The 22,891-nt window shown below is 39.9% G+C and overlaps 1 protein-coding gene across 2 annotated transcripts in view; it reads right to left on the bottom strand.

Moving 5' to 3' along the window:
- Positions 1 to 2,546, bottom strand: part of LOC117383661 (dynein axonemal heavy chain 11) — a 35,002-nt gene extending 32,456 nt beyond the window's left edge. Inside the window, exons 1-9 of one of the 2 annotated variants that reach the window (XM_055227648.1) lie at positions 2,331 to 2,546; positions 2,054 to 2,194; positions 1,771 to 1,956; positions 1,495 to 1,677; positions 1,311 to 1,410; positions 1,028 to 1,239; positions 733 to 954; positions 481 to 648; positions 278 to 394 (exon numbers count right to left, since the gene is read on the bottom strand). In XM_055227648.1, coding sequence (XP_055083623.1) covers positions 278 to 394; positions 481 to 648; positions 733 to 954; positions 1,028 to 1,239; positions 1,311 to 1,410; positions 1,495 to 1,677; positions 1,771 to 1,956; positions 2,054 to 2,194; positions 2,331 to 2,546 — 1,545 coding nt within the window. Of the gene's footprint in view, positions 1 to 277; positions 395 to 480; positions 649 to 732; positions 955 to 1,027; positions 1,240 to 1,310; positions 1,411 to 1,494; positions 1,706 to 1,770; positions 1,957 to 2,053; positions 2,195 to 2,326 lie in introns of both variants that reach the window. The other variant, XM_033980858.2, reaches the window with a different exon arrangement.
- Positions 2,547 to 22,891: the final 20,345 nt, after the last annotated feature.

The following is a 22,891-nucleotide window of genomic DNA, read 5'->3' on the forward strand; positions in this document are numbered from 1 at the left end:
TCAATTCACAGTTACAGTAGTTTAAACATCATGTAACATTTCTGGTTTTGGGTCAGACACCTGCTTTCCTCTAGAGAGAGATTATTAGTTTGCCTTGAATGTTTTAGGTATTTATTCAATTATGGGTGATTTTTACTGCACAAAAATATCAGCAGGCCCGCCTCTCCACAGATCTGACCTGTAACTTGGCCTGGTGGCACTGGGAGACAAGCAGGGGGTGGACCCTAAACCAAAAAACCTACATAGCACATCTTTAAAGAAATTTAACTGTACGTACTTTTAAAGCAGAGTCCAACCCAGAGCAATCTTTGAAGGCTGAGCAGAGGAAACTGGCAAGGCGACACTCAAAGTCCACAATTCCATCTTTAAAAGTACTGTAGTCACTCTCAAAATCCTGAACATATAAATACAGTTACAATGTATTTCATGATGAATATCAAGTTAAGTCATTAGACGTTGTAAATCATTTATCCATTTCACCTTTGAGTCACAATCCAGGGGGTTGTTTTCAGTGTGTCTAATTATCTGGCACTGGTTACTGAACTGTGCATATAGTTGAGCAGCTTGGTCATTGTAAAGTTTGCCCTTAACACCACCAAATTCTAGTTTCTCCATTCTCTCAAAGTCGAGCATAATTTCCAGCGTATCCTGAAGATATAAGGAGATAAACGCACATAGTAATTAGTATAGAGTATGCATACGAAATCTTACTCGACAGTTCAATCTTGCCACCTCAATTTGCTGCATGCGATTAAAGAACTTGTTGAAACGTGTAAAAACCATAGCAGAAGGGAAATCCCAGGGTGCATGACTCCTGCTGCCAACCAGGTGCTCTCTCTGAGTCTCATAATTTTTTTTAAAACTAAGAAAAATGTCTAGTGCCCGTTGCACCATTTGCAGACTTTCTTTGGTATCCTCCCTGAGTAGCACATCTTCAGAAAGATAGGTTCCAGCCTAAACAAAAACAGAAATCCCAACGTAATAATACAGACTAGCAATTTGTATTTTAAAACTTCCAGAGGCTTACTTGATCAATAAGGAGATTGCAGAGTTGTTGCAGGAGAACGACAATGCGGGCTGGCCTTTGATAAGATCGGCAGTTGGTCCAGATTAGTAAAATTGTATGAAAAAGTGAGGGAATACATTGTTTGATTTGGGCAAAACCATTAGTTTCCAAATATGATAATTGAGTATGGAGAGGCTGCAGATGTAGATCAATGTCTTCAGCTTCTTTTAGAGCTATATGAAATTTAAAAAAAGATTTTAGCAAGCAAGGTATATAAAGTACAGCATAGGCTATGTGTTGTTACCTTTAAATACTTTCTCAATCCCCATCTGAATCACTGGATGGTAACTGCTCTCAATAGTTTCTAATGCCTTCTCCATTTTTTGAACCACAGGACTCTGAAGCTGAAGAGTAAAATACCATTTAAAATACAGAGGATGAACAGGTAACATGTTGGTAAAAGTCTGCTGCATATAAGGTCAATTTACCTGTTGATAAATGCTCTCTATGTTGCTTTTTCTTGAGGCCCAAAACTTCAGCTCTGCCCAGGGCCCTGGATTGCTGCCAGTCTTCATTATGTCTGCAGAGTCCTCCATCAAAGTTTTGTGGATTTGATTAGTCCAATTGATAATGTGGGTCTCAATTGTGTGGGTGAGTGATCTGTCATAGCTCTCAGACCTAGAAACAACACATTTTAGACTCTGGACTGCAACAAAACCACTGATGTAACAATTAGGGTAACATGATTTTTCTTACATTCGGACATGGCTGAGCGGCTTGTCTAACCACTGAGTTGACATCGGGATTGGAAGAACAGTTTTCCCTTGAATCTGACCCTGCACGACTGCTGTCTTACTGGAGATCCTCTCAACATGGTGTATAACGTCCTGGGACAGCAGGCGGGGCCACATCTTGTGGTTGTTTGTGTTTGCCAAGAGTGGAGCACATAACTAGAGCAACAGCAGCAAAGTGTATTAAAGTCAAAGCAAATGTAAACACTTATGTAATCATATAAAATTATGCATTGAGGCAGCACTACAAAGTCACCTGCTCAATAGTGCATGACAACTGCAGCAGTAGACATGGAGATACCAGGCCATAAGTCAAGATTTCTCTGTAGTTTTCAGTGCCCAGTGGAACAGACTTTTTCTTAAGGATATACACTTGATCATTTTGCGTGACAGAACTCTGTAAAATGAAAAAAAAAAGAAAAAAAAAAAAGAAAAAAGATTTTTCTTTATCACATTCAGAGACATGTAAGAAAAGGCCACTGTAAACAAATATTCAGGGTTAAGAAGATGTAGCCATATATAAGAAATCATACCTCATTAGAAGCCTCCAAACCGCCATTTTTTGATACAAAGATAAAAATTACACTATTCTTGTCGAAAAATTGTTGCAGTAGAGTCTGAAACTCTTGGCTGGCAGCAGACTTTTCCCATGTCTGGCGCTGCAGTCGTAGCAGTCTGCACACGACTCCCTGCACAAACTTCACTCTAACGTCCTCAAGAAAACATGGCACACTTTCCTCGTCAGACATTTTGCTTTCACACCATTTTAGCAATAAAGTGTAAACGAATTGGTGAATCCCAGTCGAAATTAGTTTCACATAGAGTTTGACTGGAGCAGTGGGCAGCCTGTGGGGGCGGGTCAGCGTTCTGTTACTAAGCGACAGCTCCAGCGTTCAATCACTGCCATGAGTAAAATAAATAGACCTGTTTTTTCTGTTAAAGGGACCTCTGATAAGCATACAATGAGCACAGTGTTAGATCACAAGTAATCAGTTTGAGATCTGTGCAGACAACTATTTGTATCTATTTTGGGTCTTTTTACTTGCAAATAAGCACATACAAATATGCTAATAAAATGATGAAGTCATCATTGTATATAGGTCTAGTTTGGGCCGGCTTGGACATACTTTTGCGCATTTGGTTTCAGGCACCTCTTTGTGACAGGCTGAGGACTGACACAATAAATACACTATGCCCCCTAGTGGTTAGATAAGGCTGATGACAATAATGACTGGGTGGAATTGAAGATATTTTTTTAAAACATGTGTTTATACTGAGTAAATAGTTGTCTTTTCTAGACATCAGCTTATATATTACAGGCCCATTTAATATTTTACAGTTTGACTCTTACAGGTGAGAAGGTTCAGTGAGCATTGGGCAGACTTTACAGTTGCACATTCCTGCTTTACACATGTTCAAATAAGAGCCCCCTCTGGTGCCCCATTACAGAGGCCTTGGCAGAGAGGGCCTGTATACACTGAAACTATGTTGTAAAAGAGATAGATGTTTCAGAGTGGGCGACTGCACTGCTGCGCTGTTGTCTTGGCAGCTAAGCATTGGTCTGACTCTTGCAAATGTCACCCTCAGTGCATTCTACTTCACAAAATTTAACCAGGTGTTAAAATACGTTTAGGGACCAGTTTTAAATATGAAGGTTGGGCATTTAAAAAGTAACTCAGAAATGCTCGAGTATGTTCAATAAAAAGGTAGGCGTCTATGTAATTCATATAAAATGCCGTCATATGGAAATGGGTGAGATGCTCATGTTTGCAGGTGGCAGTACCGTTTTGGACCTCATTACTAACAATGACAAGACCACCTACGAGGCACAGATTGCAGGCCTGTTGCTATGGTGCTAATAACAAGTTGGGAGCAATGCATTCAAGCAGTTAAGATGAAGATGGCTCCTGATGTAATCTACATGCTCATTTTACTCTGAAATCAGTGCAGATGTTAACATGGTGCAGATACACGAGTCATTTAGTCTGCTGCACACCAGACATCCATGCTGTGTCTCAAATATGAAGCTTACGTGATGGAAAGACAAAACTGTTTCTTTTATTTAGATTTTATTTATGTTCATCTTTTTACAAATTTACAAAATAGTGTGTAAGGAAATCACTCACACAGAAAAGAAAGTAAATATTGCACGCCTTTAAGCACTTTCCAACAATGGTAAGAATATATCAGACAGATCTGTACTTACCAGATATATCACAATGACAGAAAATCATGTAAAACTATTTGTAAATAATACGTTAGTGCCCTACAGCTCTAAAACGAGGAATCCTTTCAAACATTCCTGGCATTAGTAGTAGTCTGACAGCCATATACTCTACATTATACAACACATAATATACAAAATGTAAACACAGAACTTGTCAGTTGCAGCACTGCTCAGCTATTTTTCTTCTAAATAATTTTTTGTGTGCATGCAGTTCAAATTGTTGCAGTGGCCTTCAGAAATTGTACATTTGTAATATGGAACAGCTCATCAATGGTGGACAGTGACAGCAGGCTTTTGTTGATGGTGCCTTATTGATCCCAGGACTGACTCTCTGAGCACCACTCCATCATCTCCACCGGGTCAATGCAACAGGCTAATACATGCAAACTCATGTTGGAGGTTTCTCATCTTTTGTCAAATAGTCAGCCATTTTAATCTGAATCACAACCGAGGTACAACAGCAGCTTTATGTGAAACTGGTCTTGTTTTGGATTTTGTTTTGAGTAGCTTAGACTTCAGAAACAGACTAATTATCAATGTGTACAAAAATAATAATAAATAAATAAATCTCTATCTATCTATCTATCTATCTATCTATCTATCTATCTATCTAAAACAAATTTATGTTTTATTTTTTTCAAAGCTTACATGATTTTATTACCATTTTAAGCTGTCAATTTCTAAAACATACTAAATTAAATGCATTACTGTAGCCAACTGCACCTAAACCAAGATATGGGCCAGGCTATATTTTTGTTACGATACACACTTAGAGTCAAAATGTGTTCCCCTTTTCAGTTTGCATAATTGTGCAAAGAATATAATGTTATGAGTCAGCTATATCAATAGGACCAGGCCTATAATTTATATCTCAAGTCTGTAATAATCACATGGCATGGTCTTGTGAGTAGATGTGTTTATGCGCGCTGCGTCCTGCAGAGGGCACTGGCCCGTCTCTTTTCATATTGCTGTTTGGCATCGGGACTAAACATTGAACAGAGGTGAGATTTGTGGTCTGTAAACTTATTTTACACAGAAAGAGGCAGAAACACGCGCTTTCATTTTTCTCCTGTGTCCATATTAAATAGCCAAAGGAATAAGTTCACATTAATAATTTCGGTCCGTGGGAACAACCAAACACATTTCAAGTAGGTGTTTGACAAAAGCGCCAACAACAAATTTGTAATTTGTTTTTCTCTGCGTGACACTGACGTCTGTTGACCCCCGTCCCTTGAAATAATTGATCGACTTGACTGAATAATAATAACTTGTCAGTCAGTCCGTCACACATCATTGTGCCACTTGTCTCCAAAATAAACTAGTTTGATGTCGGTGAGAAATAATAATAACTATAATAGACGGGACGTAGGGAAAACGCAGTGTGTTTGTGATGAAAGGCTTGTCATGGGGAAAACAACAGTGCGCTTTTCTACCTGCGCGGTGATATTTCCAGTGGATCACTCCAAATCCGCGCCGATAACGAGCGCTCAGGGCTCAGGCTCCCGGGGTGTTATGTAAGCCCCGGAATGAACAAATTTGTTAGCCCACGCCCGGGGGCATCTGTGATGGATATGTTTTCCTGAGGGAGCGGGGAAAGGCGCTACAACAGCCGGCCGCTTATCTTGAAAGGCCTGTTCTGAGCGCGCCTCCGCCACAAAACAAAAGATTTAAGGGCGCCCATTACCTTACAATAGTTGTACAATCCCTTTTGTTTAGTTAGTTCTCACACGTAGGTATTAGAGCATATGCCATGAATTAGCCATAAGCGCACAGGTTAAGAGGCAGATACACTGAAGGAGAAAATTCTGGGGCCGAGGCGCATTCAAATATGCAGTTTAAAAAGCAAATATTTTGGTAACAGGTAGGTGATGCTGCGGAGTGGGCAGGTCCAGGTCTTCAAATGGGACGTCCCAGAGGAGAGCCAGGCCACTTGTGCGTGAGGGGCTGGTTTATCCCACTTAATCAGCAGCATCCTGAGAGACTGGCACTGCCCCCATGGCCATAATGCCGCCGGTCACATGAGCTGCTCAAAATGGAGAGAAGCCACGCAGACAATGGTTCTGTCAATCAGCCTTAACCTGAGCCAGCCCTTTATTCCTCATAAAGTGTACTCCAGTAATCATTCACTCCATAAATGCTAATTCAGCTAATTAATGTTTTCACTCACACTGCAAAGATACGTTAAAACTATTTTGTTAAATAAATATTCAACAGTAAAATATAAGCCTACACAGGGAACAAGCAGAGTATTTCCATAGTTCTTACTCCATAGAACTGTAGCCATAGGGAACAGTATTTTGCAGAGTACATTATTGTTTTTGTTGCTGAAAAAGTAGGCTAATTAAGGCTAGTAATAATGAATTTTTAACATTTAATTTGTATTATTTGGATAGGCTGTGTAGGAGTTTTAGTAAGGTAAACATAGATGCACAGTATCACTAAATAATACAACACCCTGATGTATTGCTTCAAATAAGTTTAAGTGCCTGGCATCTGCACCAGTTTCAAAGCGTAACAGTTGAGTGAGCCTCTGTACTTCACAACACAGCACTGTCTGAGGGCCTCGTGTAGCGTTTGTAGCCAACGTTGCCCTTTTGATTTCTGAATCCCAGCACGAGCCATGAGATATCCCACTTACAGTTTGATTTATGTTCTGCTGGTGCATGGCTCATTGGTGAGGGGATCACACAGGTGTTAGGCCTCTGAGTAGAGCAGTTTTAATATGCAGAGCTTGTGGTCAGTGGCAGGGTACAGAGCAAGGATTACCGCTATTCAGTGGGAGGGGGTGGGTGGGTCAATACTGGTTTAAAATTCATCTGAGGCCTACCACATCATAGAAGTACATGTCTTGCACCATGGAATCTCTTGACAGATCTGATGGCTGTACCTATAGAAGACAAAAACACAAATATTTTTTGGGGAAACGGGAAAGTATTTTACTGTATTTTTCATGTTGTACCTCTTTCATATTTTAGATCTCTGGTAATTTTGACATCTATAAAATTAGGTCAAGAAATATAAGTAGTTTTGAGGCTCAATGGGTAAAATGGGCTTAAAAATGTAGAAGTTTAAGTTTATAAGGTTACTCATTTTTTTGCATAGTGAAATATAGGTATAGTGCCTTAGAAGGTCATTCTAGCGAGATCTTTTTTCATGTTTTTGTAAATAAATACATACTTATTTCTATTGGACAACAGATAGTGCGCTATTGGTTATGGTCACCAATATTTGTTTAGGAAAGTCACTTCTCTAAGCACTCTTGTTTGACTAAATTGTTTGCTTAAGCCGCTCTTTAAACTGAAGAGGTTGACCTTTGCTTATATGTCATTGTAAAAGTCTCTTAACATAAAATCAAGTGCACTGCAAACCCAACAAACAACATTATCAGCTTAAGTATTTCCCCTTTCATTGCCACAGTAAGACGTTTATATTTTAATTATAGCTTTTGCAAATCATCTTTTTATCATTTAAGTGAATTACAACCCGGGGTACATTTAAAGGCGCTATTTCTTAAGCCTGAGGAAGTAGGTCTACCCCCTGCTGCCTTTGCTGTCAGGCTAATGATCGTGTGAATTAATTATATGACAATTTACTCTGTAGTAGTCTCAATATGCCACACTTCAATTTCTATGTGTTTTGGACAAATGTTGGAAAATACAGTTGAAAGCCAGCCAATACTGACTTATTTTTAGTGCAGCGTTGTAAAAAATAGGCTTCATAGGAGAAACAGATGAGGTTTATTATTAAATTTGATGATTTTGGTTACGCCCTTTTCCAAAAAATTCCATGCAGTAATATTTCAGGCATTTGAGATATGATTTGTTAAGACAAGTCAACAGCAGTCTTCCTATTTTATTTAATGACAGTGTAGTAATCGCTCCAATGTTTTCCGCTTTTCATATACTGCCAGAGGGATTTTAGTGAACATACCTGGCAACAACTATCTGGTCTACTACATCTTCCTCGTTTATGTACTGGGAGTTTTATACCCATCCCCCTTTACTTCAGTTGGAGGTCATAGAGGGCTTTAGTTGTTTAAGAACTGCGGGCTCAAAGTGGTGTGACCTTTTCAACTCCAGCTTTTTATACTGTGGATCCTCAGCGTTGCTTGTTTGCCTTCTGTTTATGCTTGAAAGCTTTTATATGGTTCCAGACCTGAAATAAGTATTATCTGATTCAAGGGTAAATGCTCTTTATATTGAGTCCCATATTGAAAACTGAAAAACTACGAAAACAAATCTTAAAACACTGAAAATGAAGATGAAAATTCACTTTTTGAACAATTCTTCATGCAAAATATATGAGCACTAAAGCATAAACAAATTAAAGAAGTGTACAGAATGTTAATTAACAGTGCAAATAGTTGTCTTAACATAGCAGTTTATTGTATACCACAGACAATGGATTAAACTGGGGAAAATTATATTAATTAGTCATATGTAAATATTTAATTGAGTTCATTATTCTTGAACAATTTCAAAACACTTCCCATTGCTTTACAGATGAATGGAAATAATAAAGCAATTAATGTTTTATAATTTTGTCACGTTAAACACAGTACTGCTCTTTTGTTTTCCCATCATTTACCTCTTTCAAAATCGTTTCGCCTTGCGTTTACAATTCTGCAGCGCCGTCACGAATAATTTTTTGTGTTAAGAAATGTACCGCACTCCAAGGTTAGAAGCATTTAGTTCTTACATGGATGCCCCCTCCTACCCTAGCCACTACCCCTCCCTCCTCCCTCCCCCCTCTCCCTTGTCCATTAGACCTTGCAGACTAATCGAGCAGCGCCAATTGCTCCCGTGGTGAGATCATTAAGTAAATTATTTTAAGATCAAACGGTCAGCAGCCACAATTGGGTCCTGTGTGATGGTAAAAAGCTCCCGCAGCAGCCGCCCACCCCTTCCTTCAAATTAAAGCTTGTTTGGGGGGAGAGAAGTTGGTGGGGAGGGGGAGTCCTCTCAGGTAGATGCCCCCCATTAGACCTTTTAGCTGCAGGCTAAGGTAGGACCCACTAATTGGTCCTTTGAACAAAACTAGCCCACTGACAGGATTCAACATGTACGTAGCCTCACGACTCTCCTTTGCGGCTAAAGATGAATTTAGTGTAAAAATGTTACCAAGAAATACAGCCTGTTCTGTAAATGTGAAAGGATAAAGCACACCTGTGACATCCTGAGGGTAGTTTCAAGTGCAGTTCTGTCAAAGTACAGCAAAAGCACTGACAATAAATAAAGCAATATATTCAAGGTGTGACTGAGACTGCTATTCAAAATGTTCCCATCTCTAGTATACTATATGCTCCCATATTCCATTAGCAAAGGCTCTCAAAACCATCTCTATGATCTGACAATATATTTGGTCTAAAGTGCACTGACAAGACAAGTACAAGTAAATTGCATATTTGTATGTAAAAGAACTGCCTTAAATTTATAACTGTATTTCCAAATCTCTGGTTAACACATTCCATGCCTTTTCCTTTCAACTGTGGTCCAGATACATCATTTGACTCTATATAAAATAATGAGTCTACTGATAAAAACTTGGGGTGACTAAGATGCCATAAGCCAATTAATGGACTAAATGAATGAAGGCCCACCAACTACTTGACAGTTTTCTTCTTCGTTGCCTCTTCTTTGGAGTTCATTGTTGTAATTTCTTTTTAGAAAAGGTAGAAAATAGATAGGCTAACATACAATTTTGAAACTGTAATGCAAAAACTGAGCAGGCTGTGTATAAATAATTTACCCAGATTATTTAAAAAAAAAAGGATCCTTTCATTTTTTCTGTGTATCTGAATTATCGGAAAGTCTTTGACACCAACTAGTGAGCTTTGGACACATGGTTCAAAATAACCCTTCACTTATATAATCAAATTTAAATGAACAGGTTTTTGTAATCAGCAGAGACTCAAAAGAAATGACAACAGCACAAAGACGACACGCAGAATGCTTTTATAATGTCTTATTTGCTGAAGTAAAATAGCCTTTAGTATACTATAACACACCTTAAGTGTTTTTCATCTATGTATCTGCCATTTTCACCAAGTCCAGGTAAGAGTTAAGCATGATTAAAGTATTAGATATGTCACTTGAGCAGAGCAAAGCATAGAAAACCATTAGAGGCCGATTACACTGTGAGTATGGAGAGACTGACACGCTCCCTTTTAACAGGTCAAGTGTCACTCAACTTAACACTATTAAGAGCAAGTGGTGTATGTTTACAGAAGGGCAGCATTCATTTAAGTAGACAGGCTAGTGTTAATGCCGCTTTTGTTTCTTGTATTATGTGACTAAAAAGCAACAAAACATTAAGCGTCCATTGCATTAAGAGGAGAGCTGAGTAAGTGTTGGGCTTACAGTACGTGGTGCTGTGGAGGCAGGAAGCAATGCAGCAAAGTGACTGCGAGATTGATTAATTCTGCGCTGGCATGAAGCGTCAGTGTCATCAATCACGTGCTTTTAATTAGTGATGGCTCCCCTTTGTGGCTGAGAAATGTGCATGTAATTCAATTTGGGACTCACCGCTGCCTCCTGGAGCCTGCGTGGGGTCTTCCATAGTGTCAGTGCCTTATAGAATGCCTTCAGACGCAGACTGCGAAAAAAAACATACGTACATACGAGTTATTTATATTTTGTTGCATTTATTCTATGGAAAAAGAAGGTACTTATGAACAGATTTTAAGAGGATACATTTTAGAATTTTGCTGTAAGATATTCGCCTGATTATGTTGGCTTCGTTTTTAAGCATAGTGTTGCAAATTACCTACCTTTCTGGATGATTTGTGAAAGTATTTTGAGCAAATTTGGCTCTTTGCTAACTAAAATAAAACAGTGACTAAACTGAGACCTACTGAACCTTGTTACCTACAATCTATGAGTCTCAGTTAAAATTCAGTTCCACTATTTGGTAAAAACCTTAATATCTGACTTTTATTATTCTGTTATCACTTCATTGTGCTGTTTAAAAGAGGTATTTGTTTTGATATTAGCTGGTCTATCTCTGTATATTGCACCTGCCTGAATGTACAGTTTGTGTACATATACAGTATTTCATCACCAAATACTTTCCACTATCCTATTGCCTAAACACCAATTATTCTTACAAAAGGTCTAACCATTACAATAGCAGTTTAAATGAGTATGCATTAGCCCCATGAATGCTGTCACTAGTGTTTTCACTGGAGGTAATTGAGGTCATTGAGTCGGCTCTACAGTAGTGCAAGACAAACCCAGCTCCTCTTCAACTTTTGACTCTCACAAACTTCTTAACCTCATTTACAGATTCTTCTTCTGATTTCCTCTTCAATGGGAAACTCTTAACTGATAGCAGCAGTAAAGAGCCCAGTCTTAAATAAAAAACAATGGCATCTTTGAGAGTTAAGGCATCCATTGAAATGCTAAAGCCGCCAACTGCACTAATTCAGTTGTGTAAGGACACTTGAAAGTCTCTTATCTGAAGCATGCTAATCAAAGTCACTGAAGTCATGTTTATGTCACAGCAACCATCTATTGTCAAATCAAAGGAGGCTCACCTTTTGAAATCACCCCATCACTAACAATAAAGGGCATATCATTAGCTTTATGGTTTTACTGGCATTAAAGTATTATGCATTAAAATACATTTCAGTGGGAGGAACCTTTAATTAAGTCTCAGTGAGAATGTGTGAAAGTGTGAAAAACAATACAACATGGAGCATAGATCATAAAAATGTAGTTGGAATGAGCTTATGGTGTGGATGTTTTGTCTCTATAATAATAATAATCTGTCTTCAGTTCATCAGTTTTCATTAACACACAGTGTGTTAATTGTGTGTTACATTTGCCATGTTTTCCATAACAGTGTTGGGGTTTGATTAGATTTGATTAACAAAAATAAATAACTTAACCAAAAATTCACAATCTAATTTCCAGAAGATAAGTGGTCCTATGTGGTAGACCCAATTTTGGAGGTGAGGATACTAGAGCTTTAAAAAAACAACAACAACAACTTTTAAATCTCAACTCTTATTGCAGTGCAGGAGTGCTACTATTCTCCTTGTAGAGGACATTTCATTCATTGGGCCTGTGACAAACAAACAGTCTATTGGATTGTGGTGAGATTAAAAATAAAAAGACAACTTTTTCTCTTTTCATAATCACATTTCAGTGAATCACTTCCTTCCACACTTTGGAAAACAAGTGTGATTCACAGATATGATTGCTGTACAAAACAAAATGTCAAATTGTTTTTTGGAGGCATCAGGTCCTTTACAAAATCTTCCACCAATCAATTCCTCTGATGCGTTTGTCTTGTTCATCCTGATTATAGACTGGATCTTTTCCCTTCTTAACAACACCAAATCAGCCCTCACAATCAAGCCACTATTTGGTCTATGAAAATTTGGCCATGCCATTAGGTGATACCAGACCTCTGTGGTTGTTTTAAAAGAAATTGTTTGCTTTCACCCCCGTGTTGATTGACTCTAATCAGCCAAACCGTGCCAATACGGCTTTGTCCTGGAGCCCGAATGCTGCTTCTGATTGGAACTGAAGTAAAAACATAAATATTTAGCATCCTCTACACAAACACACCAGCTTTTCCAATGCATGCACTTACAGCCTAACAGCCCATCAGTGAATAAAAACCCACTTTGGAAAATGCAATCTTGGGACGAGCAGGGCCGCCGTGTGCTGAAAGAAAAAAAAAACTGACAACATTACAATTATTGGCTTGTTTTTCACGTGCTGAACTGGTTTGACAAAGACAGCACTGACGCCAGGTTAGAGGAGCCATGTCTGGAACCGCAAAAACTGTAACGCTCTAGGCTATTCTCACAGAATTCAAATCCACCATTGAGAAATTAGCTGATCGTTAGCAACCGTATTTGTCACTACACGCACTTTAGCACTGAACGAGTCAACATTTGTAAAGCTAAATCCAGACAATATCCAGGGGCGAGAAGAGACAGCAAACTTCCTATATCCTGTGCTTGATCGTGAGGGGCTGGGACAGGGCTATAATCTGGAAGGAGTGATCACAAAGAGCAAAGTGGAGTGAATTCCGCTTGTCCGACTTCAAACAGGACAGTAAATCATACAGGTAGACGACACCAGGCGGCTCACTCATCCCGAGCTCCCCCTTCTGCCAGAGTCCCCAAGGCAAAAGAAAAACAACAAATATGCCAACAATGTCACCCAACAACGGTGCAGAGCCTGAGAGGAGCGAACAGTGGTTTACTGCATTTGACTGAAGCACTATGGGCTTGTGGAGTGACAGGGTGTGCAATGTTACATACAAGGTAGTGGACGGGGTAATGTTTTATGGATTACTAGTGTTTACTGTCAAACCAGGATAGATCATGTAGGTTTATTTTTGCAGCATAGCACAAAGTTGAACATATGGTTGGCATGGATGGACAAGTAACTGTATTGACTTAAAATTGTGCTCAATAAATTGTACATACAAAAACTTTAGTAGGAACTGAAACAAGGTTGTGAGTAACAGATGAGATTTATAGACAGAACGAGATGTTGTTTTATTTTGAGGATAAAATCTCAGACTTGTGTTAAGCCATTGGGTCACTCACTGAATACTTTTTCTGCTACGGAAATTGGACTTTGTATTGCAGTTAAAAATGAGAAATATTGGTGAATCGTATTCCCAATGATGGCATTTTTGACAAAACTTTGGCAATCCATCAGAAACATGCCACAACATGCCAGTAAATGTGTTGGTTGAGTTTCAAGAACCACACAAGACGTCAACAAACTGTAAAACGAACCACAGCAGAGCAGAAATATCACCACATAGACCTACCATTGTATGAAAGATTGCCCCGAAACTTTACAGTATTTTTATTTCTAACCAGCATTTTTGCAGCATTTGTTTAAAAACTAAGATTATTATTGGCAATATACTGTTCTGCTTATCTAAAAAAGTGATATTACCTCATGTTTCAATTATCTCTCTGATGTGTTTGTGTATGTATGCAATTAATGTAAGATATAAGCAATTCTCTTGACTATAAAGTGTAAGTATACAGGTAAATGTTGTATTGAGGAATCCTATGTGAACCCAGAGTGACAGGCAGAGATGGATCAGCACAGCCCAAGGTCAGTGTGATATTTGAGGCTCCTGCTTTACATGGACGCATCTCCAATGAAGGCCTTTAATCAGAGCCGACTGCCTGGATTACTGTACAACTGCACTGAGACGGTAATGTCACAGGGATAAATCTTTACTATGACGAGAAAGCAGTTTAGTACAGAAATGTCCAGGGTCAATAGTGGTTTACAATATTAGTTTTTGTAAAAGTAAAGCGCAGTAAAGCACACAACAGCAAACTGTCTATAAACAAAATGGTTTATCAGGGTTTTTTTTTTTTGCAATATTAACATTTTGGCGTTTAGAGACGTGGAATAAAGGGTCATGGGTAAAAAAAATATATAGTTCAAAGCTAATAATGTAAATCTCAAAAAGGTTCACACTCAAAATGAATTATTTTGGTCAAACTTTCATAATTAAACAGAATATATTTATCAAATCATTCGTCAAAACTTTTGCGTAGCACTTAGTTTAGGTTTATATGTCTACCTATATTTCAGCATTTATATTCATAAAGTCTAAAACTAATGATAAATGAGTCCACACTAAATATAACCATATATTCTTGTTTAGAAATGTGCAGTGGTTTTGCCTGAGAATAAGTTTGCTTTGCTGCCTAAAATTACCATCCATTACTCCCTTGTCAACACATTTTTCCTTTTAGCTCCCTGCTAGCTTATTTAAATTTACACTTGGCTAATTCTTATACCTCAAAAACTTGGATCACATTCAGGATACTAAAAACGTATTTAAAAAAAACATCTCCCAAGATTCATTTATCTAAAGTTTTCTTAATATAAGCCAGGAACCCAATGCTCTTAACAATCAATACATTATCTTATGAGCAAAGTCTAGATGTGCTGTTTTTTTCTAAGCGTTTGGGACAAATTAAAAGCCAGAGGAGTCAGTAAAAGACCAATTCATAAAGGTGAAGGAGTGGGTATTCGCTTGTGACGGGACGGAGCGGTGAAAAATCTCTGCTGACCCTCTCATCCCAACTCTCATCTATCTCTCACTACTGTCCACTCATAGATTTCCTCTCTCTGATTTATGGGAGAAAAAAAAATGTCACCGCGGAATGGGCTTTTGATAAAATTGTTCAAGAGATTCGGGGCAATAAATCCTGATCTTTACATCCAGGTTGCGGGCTACTTTCACATTCTCAGACCATCAATAAGGAGCCCCGTGAACATGACACGCAGTCGATAACTTTACAATATTCTGAGCACTTTGGCAAAACAGTTACATTTATATCGAGACAAGAAGAGCAAGTCACTTTCACACTGACGATGAAGAGCACGTTAACATCGGTTGAAAATGAGTCAAATTGTGTTTATGCATTTACACGAAGCATGATGTTCAATCTTTCTGTGCTGAAAGCAGTTTGAAAAGTAAAACTGCCTCAAACTATTTGCATATTTAAAGTGACACTATATAACTGGTTGCAAGGCTTCTTCTGCAACCAGCTTGTCTGTTTTAGTTTGCCTGGAATGTTTCACAGTATGATATGACACTCCTCTGTGTCGACGGAGACAAGCAAGTGACGCCATCAGACGAAGTTATAGGTCAGATCTGTGGTGAAGCAAGCACGCTCACCGTAACAATGCAAGTTACTCAAGGTTTTTACGCAATAATAATTGGACACTTTATAATACCGGTCACCTTAATAAGTCAGTTGTTCTGATGCTGCTGTTGTATATATTTTCTACCTCCAAGTGTTTTATTTTTAAGCATACCTTTTTTAACTTTGTGCGTGCCCTTATTTGTATTTATTCAGTGTTTTTATGTTGCACTTTATCACCAAAGTAAGTTTCTAGTTTGTGAGCTGTGTTCACTGACAATGGCAATAAAAGTCTTCTGATTCTGATTAATACCATACCGTGGAACATTCCTGGCAATAATAACCTGACACTACTACGAAACAAAATATTACAACAACCAATATTCATACAATCACTATAAAGCCAATCAGTCAAAACCTTTAAGAAGAAAAAAATGTCTTCTGTAACTTCTATTCTTTTTACTTGTTATGACTCTAAAATCTATATAATCGTAGCATTCTGGTGTAAGAAAACAAACCAAATTTCTTCTGGTTATTAATTTCTGAACTCAAGGGTTACTGTAGGCCATAACCCATGCCAAAACAGCAGCAAAACAAAAGCAGTCCTAAAGCCAGACTCAAGAACCTTCAGATCAACTTGTCGGCATAGCAACCAAGTGTCGCATACAAACGCAGTTACATTACCAGCAACACATTAACATTAACAATTACAACAAAAGGAGTCAACTCTGATCCAAACGCAAAATATCAGGTCAATATTTTTCAAAACCAAAGGAGGGAATAAGTATTAAAAAAAATCTGGAAACATGCTACCTGTCCTAGCAAAACACATCTCCGCTAACATTACTAAAAGCTAAAGTGGCCTACATCAGTCATGGCTGTCTGTGTATTGGCAGGAACTGTGTGTCAGCCCAGTGGCGCCAGGAAGAGTGAGTGATTCAGCAAACCGGGTGTCTTTACGATGCAGGTAAGGGCCCAACAATGAGGCACTTTCTCAGCAGCACAGGTGTTTTTCGGCACACCAGACGACTTGTAAAAACAGGTAGGGTTTCCATTGACTCACATTAAAGACTCCTGCTGCCATAATTCACAAGGGCTGACTTCAAGTTACCTGCCAGAGAAATCATAGAAGCATTTCATTTACACAATAGTGGAAAAGAAGACATTGTTTGGAGTAAGGTAATCCTCAAGATACACATCAGCTGTTAGTAAAGCAGATTGACAAGGCATTTAAGAGAAGAACATACTGACTTGCAGACGCTTTGGGGACAGTTTGTCTTTCAGATTAAGCCCTGTGCTACAAGCAGTGACAAAGACATCTCAGGAGAGGGTGAGGAAATGAAATGTTTACTATAAAAATGCTTGAGTAGACTTGTTTGAGCAGTCATTTTTTTGAAGCAACGTTGAGAAGTGGTCATCTTAAAACAAGTGGCTATAGTGAAAAATGGCATCCTGGATTAAATCCCCACTGTCAACATCTCGCTACAATTTCCATTCAATACAGCAGTCAGATCAGCAATTTGTTTTGGGTCTCCACTCACAGTCTGCCGATGATTCCTTTTCGGTGACTATGAAAAGGCACGCTCGCAATTTCTATTTGCTCTGGAAATATTTCATGTATGAAGCCATTTAAGAAACATGCTATAAAGTCTAAACATTTGGGAGGATGTGACAGGGGTGGTAAAGCATACATTTCCGGCATGGGTATTTGTGCTTCCCTATTTATAGAGAAACAGCATGTTAAATTAATGCAACATGATACACTACAGCACAGGATAAAAAGATGCCTGTTGTCATCTTTGTAATCACAGCGGAGGCAGGAGCATAGGCCACAGGTCCCCTACTGCGCTGCGTTTTTGTGGGCTAATCTTTTCATTTCATAGCCCATCTCTCCATATCAAACAAACACAAATGGCTCAATTTGCATGACAGGATTTGTAACAGGGCCGAATCAGGTGTCAGAGCCGATTAAACATCACACCGCACTATCATAATCAGCTGTCTAATGAGCGGGACCCGGGTGTGCAGGCTCAGCCCAGCGGGGGGTGACCCACTGGGGGGATTACAGCTCCCTCCGGCCCTGACAGACATGCCCACACACACACGTAGAGAGATAGAGGAACTGTCTTAAAGCCAACGCACAGAGGTGGATAGTAAAATAACGGCATAAACTATAATAGTAACCTCACTGCATGATCATGAAGCATTCTTTAATTATTATCATTAACAACATTATGTGAATCAGTTTATAGAGCACTGTACATGTATCTTTGTGTTATAAGACAATATATGTGCTGGAATTTAATTTTGTAGTTAAAATTAGTTTCCTGAACTATTCTGGTCAAATGTCATGTTAAAGACTTTTCATGTGCTTGGCCTAACTGGATGAACAGGTGCCAGTGCAGTAAGGACAAATGCAGTTTGTTCAACAAGTAGCTCATTGAAACAGTTGTAGCCGCTTGTGCTATTTCATGACATTATATGAGGTGTTGATGTTGTCCACCTCCGCCCCTCCTCACTGTCATTACCATCACGCCCCTGGATACAGTAGGCCCCTCCCACTGCTGCCCTTATTGTCAGGTGCTGAATATACACTGCTGCAAATTCTATTCTGTTGATGTGCAGCACTGGTCCCCGCTGCCACCATGCTACCACCCTGTGCCTGCTCCCCACCCCCACCCTCTCCCTCTGGGGTGACCCGGCGCTGTTCGCAGGGCTCCTCACACCCAGAGCTGTCAGCGGCCTCCTTCCTTCCCATGAGCGGAACACACAATAGAGAAAGGGCTCCGGCTGAGAGGTTCAGTAGCCATTAACCCCTACCAGCTGTTCCTGCCGAGGGTATTCTGTGCCACAATACATGCCCCCGAGGGGGCCCTCACGTCCACTAATCTAGCCATTGTTGGCCAGGAATGCTGACAGAAGAAAAGAAATTTTTCTTGTGTCCATGCAAGCGTGTGTATCCATGTGTGAGAGCCGAGAAACGTAGGGCTAATTTCTATAGTTGGTTGTAAAGAAGGGAGACCATGAAGAATACCCTATTTAGCTGCTTGACAAAATCCTTTGGCCAAAAATGAAAAAACAATGACAATTGTTTTTGTGGTCTTCTTTACAATGTGACTGAAATAAACTTGATACGTCTTATGCATATAAATGGAAGTCTAGCATTGAATGGCTTAATAATTAATTTTAAAGCACATTCAAGCAAACACTAAAAATCACGGAAGTCGGCAAATCATTTCTAAATGGATTACATTTTTGGAAATGTATTCCATTTTGCTACTTTGCTCAGAATATATTAACAATTAGTCCATTTCAATTAACATGGAAATTAAAACACCATTTTCCAGTCAATTTAACCATGATGCAGCCATTAGGGACTTCTGGTGCACTAAGCATGTTGCCGCTGTAGTCGACATATCCGAGGGAAAAAAACAGGAGAGAAGTCAAAGAAAAACACAAAATGTATGTGTACTATATCACACATGTATTTGAGATTTGTGTAATCAGTGATGGTATTTTAAAAATCTAAACAAAATACTTTGTAAAACTAAATCAATATTGTAGTGTTGTGTTGACAGCGACAGGGAGTAGCACTTGCTGTCAGTGTCAACATTAGCGTGAGGTGGTAAATAGAAGGACACCTAAAGAAGAGAAGGCTGTTCCCGATGTAAAGAGGTGAGCTCAGGAGGGAAGGTGTTTTTCTGTGCAGGCCCATCCCACAGTAGTTTGGCCTGTGTTGTGACAGCCGGCCGATCCGCATCAGTCAATTATATGTCCCAACAGACTTTTGTGCTAATGAGCTGGTCCAGCCATCGGCAGACTTCCCCTGTCGTCCAGAAAAGATCACTTTCATTGCTTGCAGAACTAATTCAGAGCACAAAAGTGGGAGCTTCACCACTGCAGCCTCTTTACTGCTCCTTTTGTGGAGGCTTTAGAAGAGTGGGCCTAGAGCTCAGGCCTCTTCATCTCCAGTCCATTGGCTGTCATTAACATACATATCCATATGAAAAGTGGGCTCAGGCCGGAACAGCTGTCCAGTAAAGAGCCAGTGATTCCCTCTCCCAAATGCTGACAGAAGCCTTTAGCCTTCCTGGCCAATAATAAACCAAACCATTTAAACAGTCTTTCAGAGGCAGAGAATGTGATTGGGTCATAATGCTACATTCACAAACGTCCATGGCTCTCATTGGCTCGCCACAGTCTATTGCAGAATTACAAAAGTTAGGGACAAACTGGGGACAGAATAATAAAACTTGAACAATATAAATATAATTGAGGAACCTTTTTTATTTCATATGTAAAATAATTGTTTTCATTATTTAAAACCTAGTGGTTTGGGGAAATTGTAAATTGTAATTATTCAGTGTTTGTGAGATAAAAGCATAAATAAGTCTAATACTATTGAGTGAGAAAGTGAGGAGCCATCTTGTGTTTGCGGAGCTGGTGCAGACCATTAAGACATAGGTTAAGTGACTTGCCCTGGGTCACGCGGGAGTCCTTTATTTAGGGCAGATTTTCTACTAAATCTTCATTTTTGAAAGTCAATGATTTTATTTGCATTTTTGAAAACTGACATAGAAGGATAAGAAGGACAATAATGCTATATCTGCTTAAAGTGGTTTGTTCAAAACTGAGGAAACATTTCTCTTCCATTTTTTATAGTTAGAGACTAGCAATATAAACAAAACACAAATATAGACTAAACAAATAATAAAATGTCAAATAGAAATGTGTATTACAAAATGAGGGCACATTTTGTTGTTTTCTATGAGTTTTGAGTTACTCTTGAGGAGAATGTGATTATTTCTTAAAAATCTTTCACATTTTAATACATTTCAGTAGATAATAAAGAAAAGTAAAAATATAACCCTTGATGTAATGCTTCTAACAGAGTGTCAGAGAGGAGCACTCGCTCACTGAGGTAGTAGATGACGTTATCCCAAACCTTAGTAGAGGGATCTTTTGGAGTGCTTTGTGCTTGAGGAGGCTCGTTCAGTGGAAAAGGAGACGCCAGGATCCGGATCTAATGAATAAGAAAAGCCTTTGGTTAAAAGGGGACTGGTTTGTCTCTTCATGGGTCACTTTTTATTCAGCTTTAGAAAGAGTGCAGTCCTGATTGATAAATCCCCTCCTTGCCCCCCTGGCGCCTGTGACCCCAGAGTCATCAAGTACAATGTGCAGCACCTTAAGTTTCTAAATCTGCAATTGAAAAATAGAAGGAGCGAATTTGTGTCCATTGAGTGAGCTTTGACGTGCTTTTGCAGGGATAATGATTGTGAGGCCGGAGCCCAGTGGGTGAGCTCACTGCAGATTTACCTCGAGCACAGCACAGCTCAGCACAGGCCACTCTAATGGCACTTGTTGCAGCGTTTAAATCCAGCGGAAGTGTTTTTCTCTCAGATGAGCGGCCAAGGCCTGCGGCTCTCTGCTCCTGGCTTTATTTATCACTGTTCTGCTGTTTGTTGTCTCTGTAAAGTTCCAACATTCATTAAAAGTGGAGTGAGGGGTGGCACAGAGCGCAGAGGCAGAGCAGGGCAGGGCAGAGGAGCAGGGGCTAAAGGGGAGGGATTAGGATGACTTCTTGAACACATTTTCTCCCTTTTGCTGCAATTAAACAAAGTAGGTCTGTGATTAGTGCAGAGCAGGGAGCAGAGAAAAAGACACCCTTGAATCCCAATGGAGGGACCTGACTGAGCATTATTGCCAGACAATAGGCGAGTTTATTGCTCAAACCTGCTTACCCTCCTGCACAGCAAACCATGGGAACTCCAGTCAGGTGGAAACTTTTTCTCTTTTCTTTTGCTCATTGCCTTGTTTTTGTGCTCCCTCCCCCTCGCGCTCAGAGCACGGAAGCCCTCCAGGAGCTCACACAGTGGGCTGCAGATCCTCAATACTCCCCTGGTAACTGAGATGTTTAGGATCAGCTCGGCCTGGGTTTTGTGCATGAGCTCACACTTGTCTGGTGTTGTTCGAACACAGTTAATGATGAGCTTCCTCTGTTTTCTCCACACCCCTTTCCCCGCTCTCCTGTCCTCCTCCTCTCGCTGCTTGGTGTTTGAAGCTAAGCGGCTGTTTAAGTGGAGTGCCTCCTCCCTCTGGCACTTGGGAATGCTCTCGAGGGGCCCTTGCCTGGCACTGTGTGCATGACACATAATGAAAACAATTTTACGCTGCCGAGGGAAGTATGAGGCAATTACGGATGTGACAGCCACCTGCAGACTCACCCTCCACAGTCTCAGTCTCCAACTCCAGCGGCATCAGCAGCCAAAGCTAGTGTCAGGCGAACACAGGCTTCATGAATATGTGATGGCTTGATGTTGTTGTGAATGGCCGGGGCAGGTGAGGGAGGGGGCAGTAATAAGTTGCCCAGCTGGAGGCTGTGTTGTTGCTCTGTGGCCCTGTGGCAGGCCCTCCACAAGCCATGACCCGGGACGGGCCTCCTGAGGGGAGCCAAGGATGACGTGACAGAGGCGTGCAGAGCACCCCCCCAAATCTCTTGTTGGCCAATTTTACACATGAAGCCAGGCCCAAAGGCTCAAGTGGCAGGCCTAACAGAGGCTTGATTTAATTTGATAACCTGCTTAGTCAATGTGAATTAAATGAGTATGAACACAAACTAATGAAGTCCTGTTGGCATAAGGACCTAAACAAAGATTTCTAGTTTTAGAAACTAATCTAAACAAACAAATCTAATCATGTTTGATATGGGCACTAAATGCTGTTGTTTGCATCAAACACCAATTCAAATCTAGGTTTTATGGTACAATACAAAGCACAAAGTTTTTATATTTTCTATTACTACCAGAGCATCATCATCTCATCTGTACAGAATTATCAAACTAACACAAAAATCCCTCAGTTCATCTCCATCCTTGGGTGTTGTACTCCTCAGGACTGCTTTAGGTCTCAGACCCCTGTGAGGACTGTTCATTCAGGGCAGTGCTTCAGCCTGGCGCCCCTAATGGCTGGGCTGAGCGGTGCAGACAGGGGGTGATGAGTGGATCTGCGGTCACATCTGACAGATTAGAGACGGGTGCTGATAAACCCCAGAGTAGATCCTGTAATGCTGTAGACATAAACCACAAGGGTATGAACAAAGACACTGCAGGAGAGAGGAGTCCTGATCAGATGAAACACAGTTGGTGAAAAATGGCCTTTGTGAATGCTGATATTATGCAATGGTTTCTCCAGCCATCAATCCAATAAGGCCACAAGGACTA

The sequence above is a fragment of the Periophthalmus magnuspinnatus genome, chromosome 16, assembly GCF_009829125.3.
Source record: "Periophthalmus magnuspinnatus isolate fPerMag1 chromosome 16, fPerMag1.2.pri, whole genome shotgun sequence".
Taxonomy (NCBI): domain Eukaryota; kingdom Metazoa; phylum Chordata; class Actinopteri; order Gobiiformes; family Gobiidae; genus Periophthalmus; species Periophthalmus magnuspinnatus.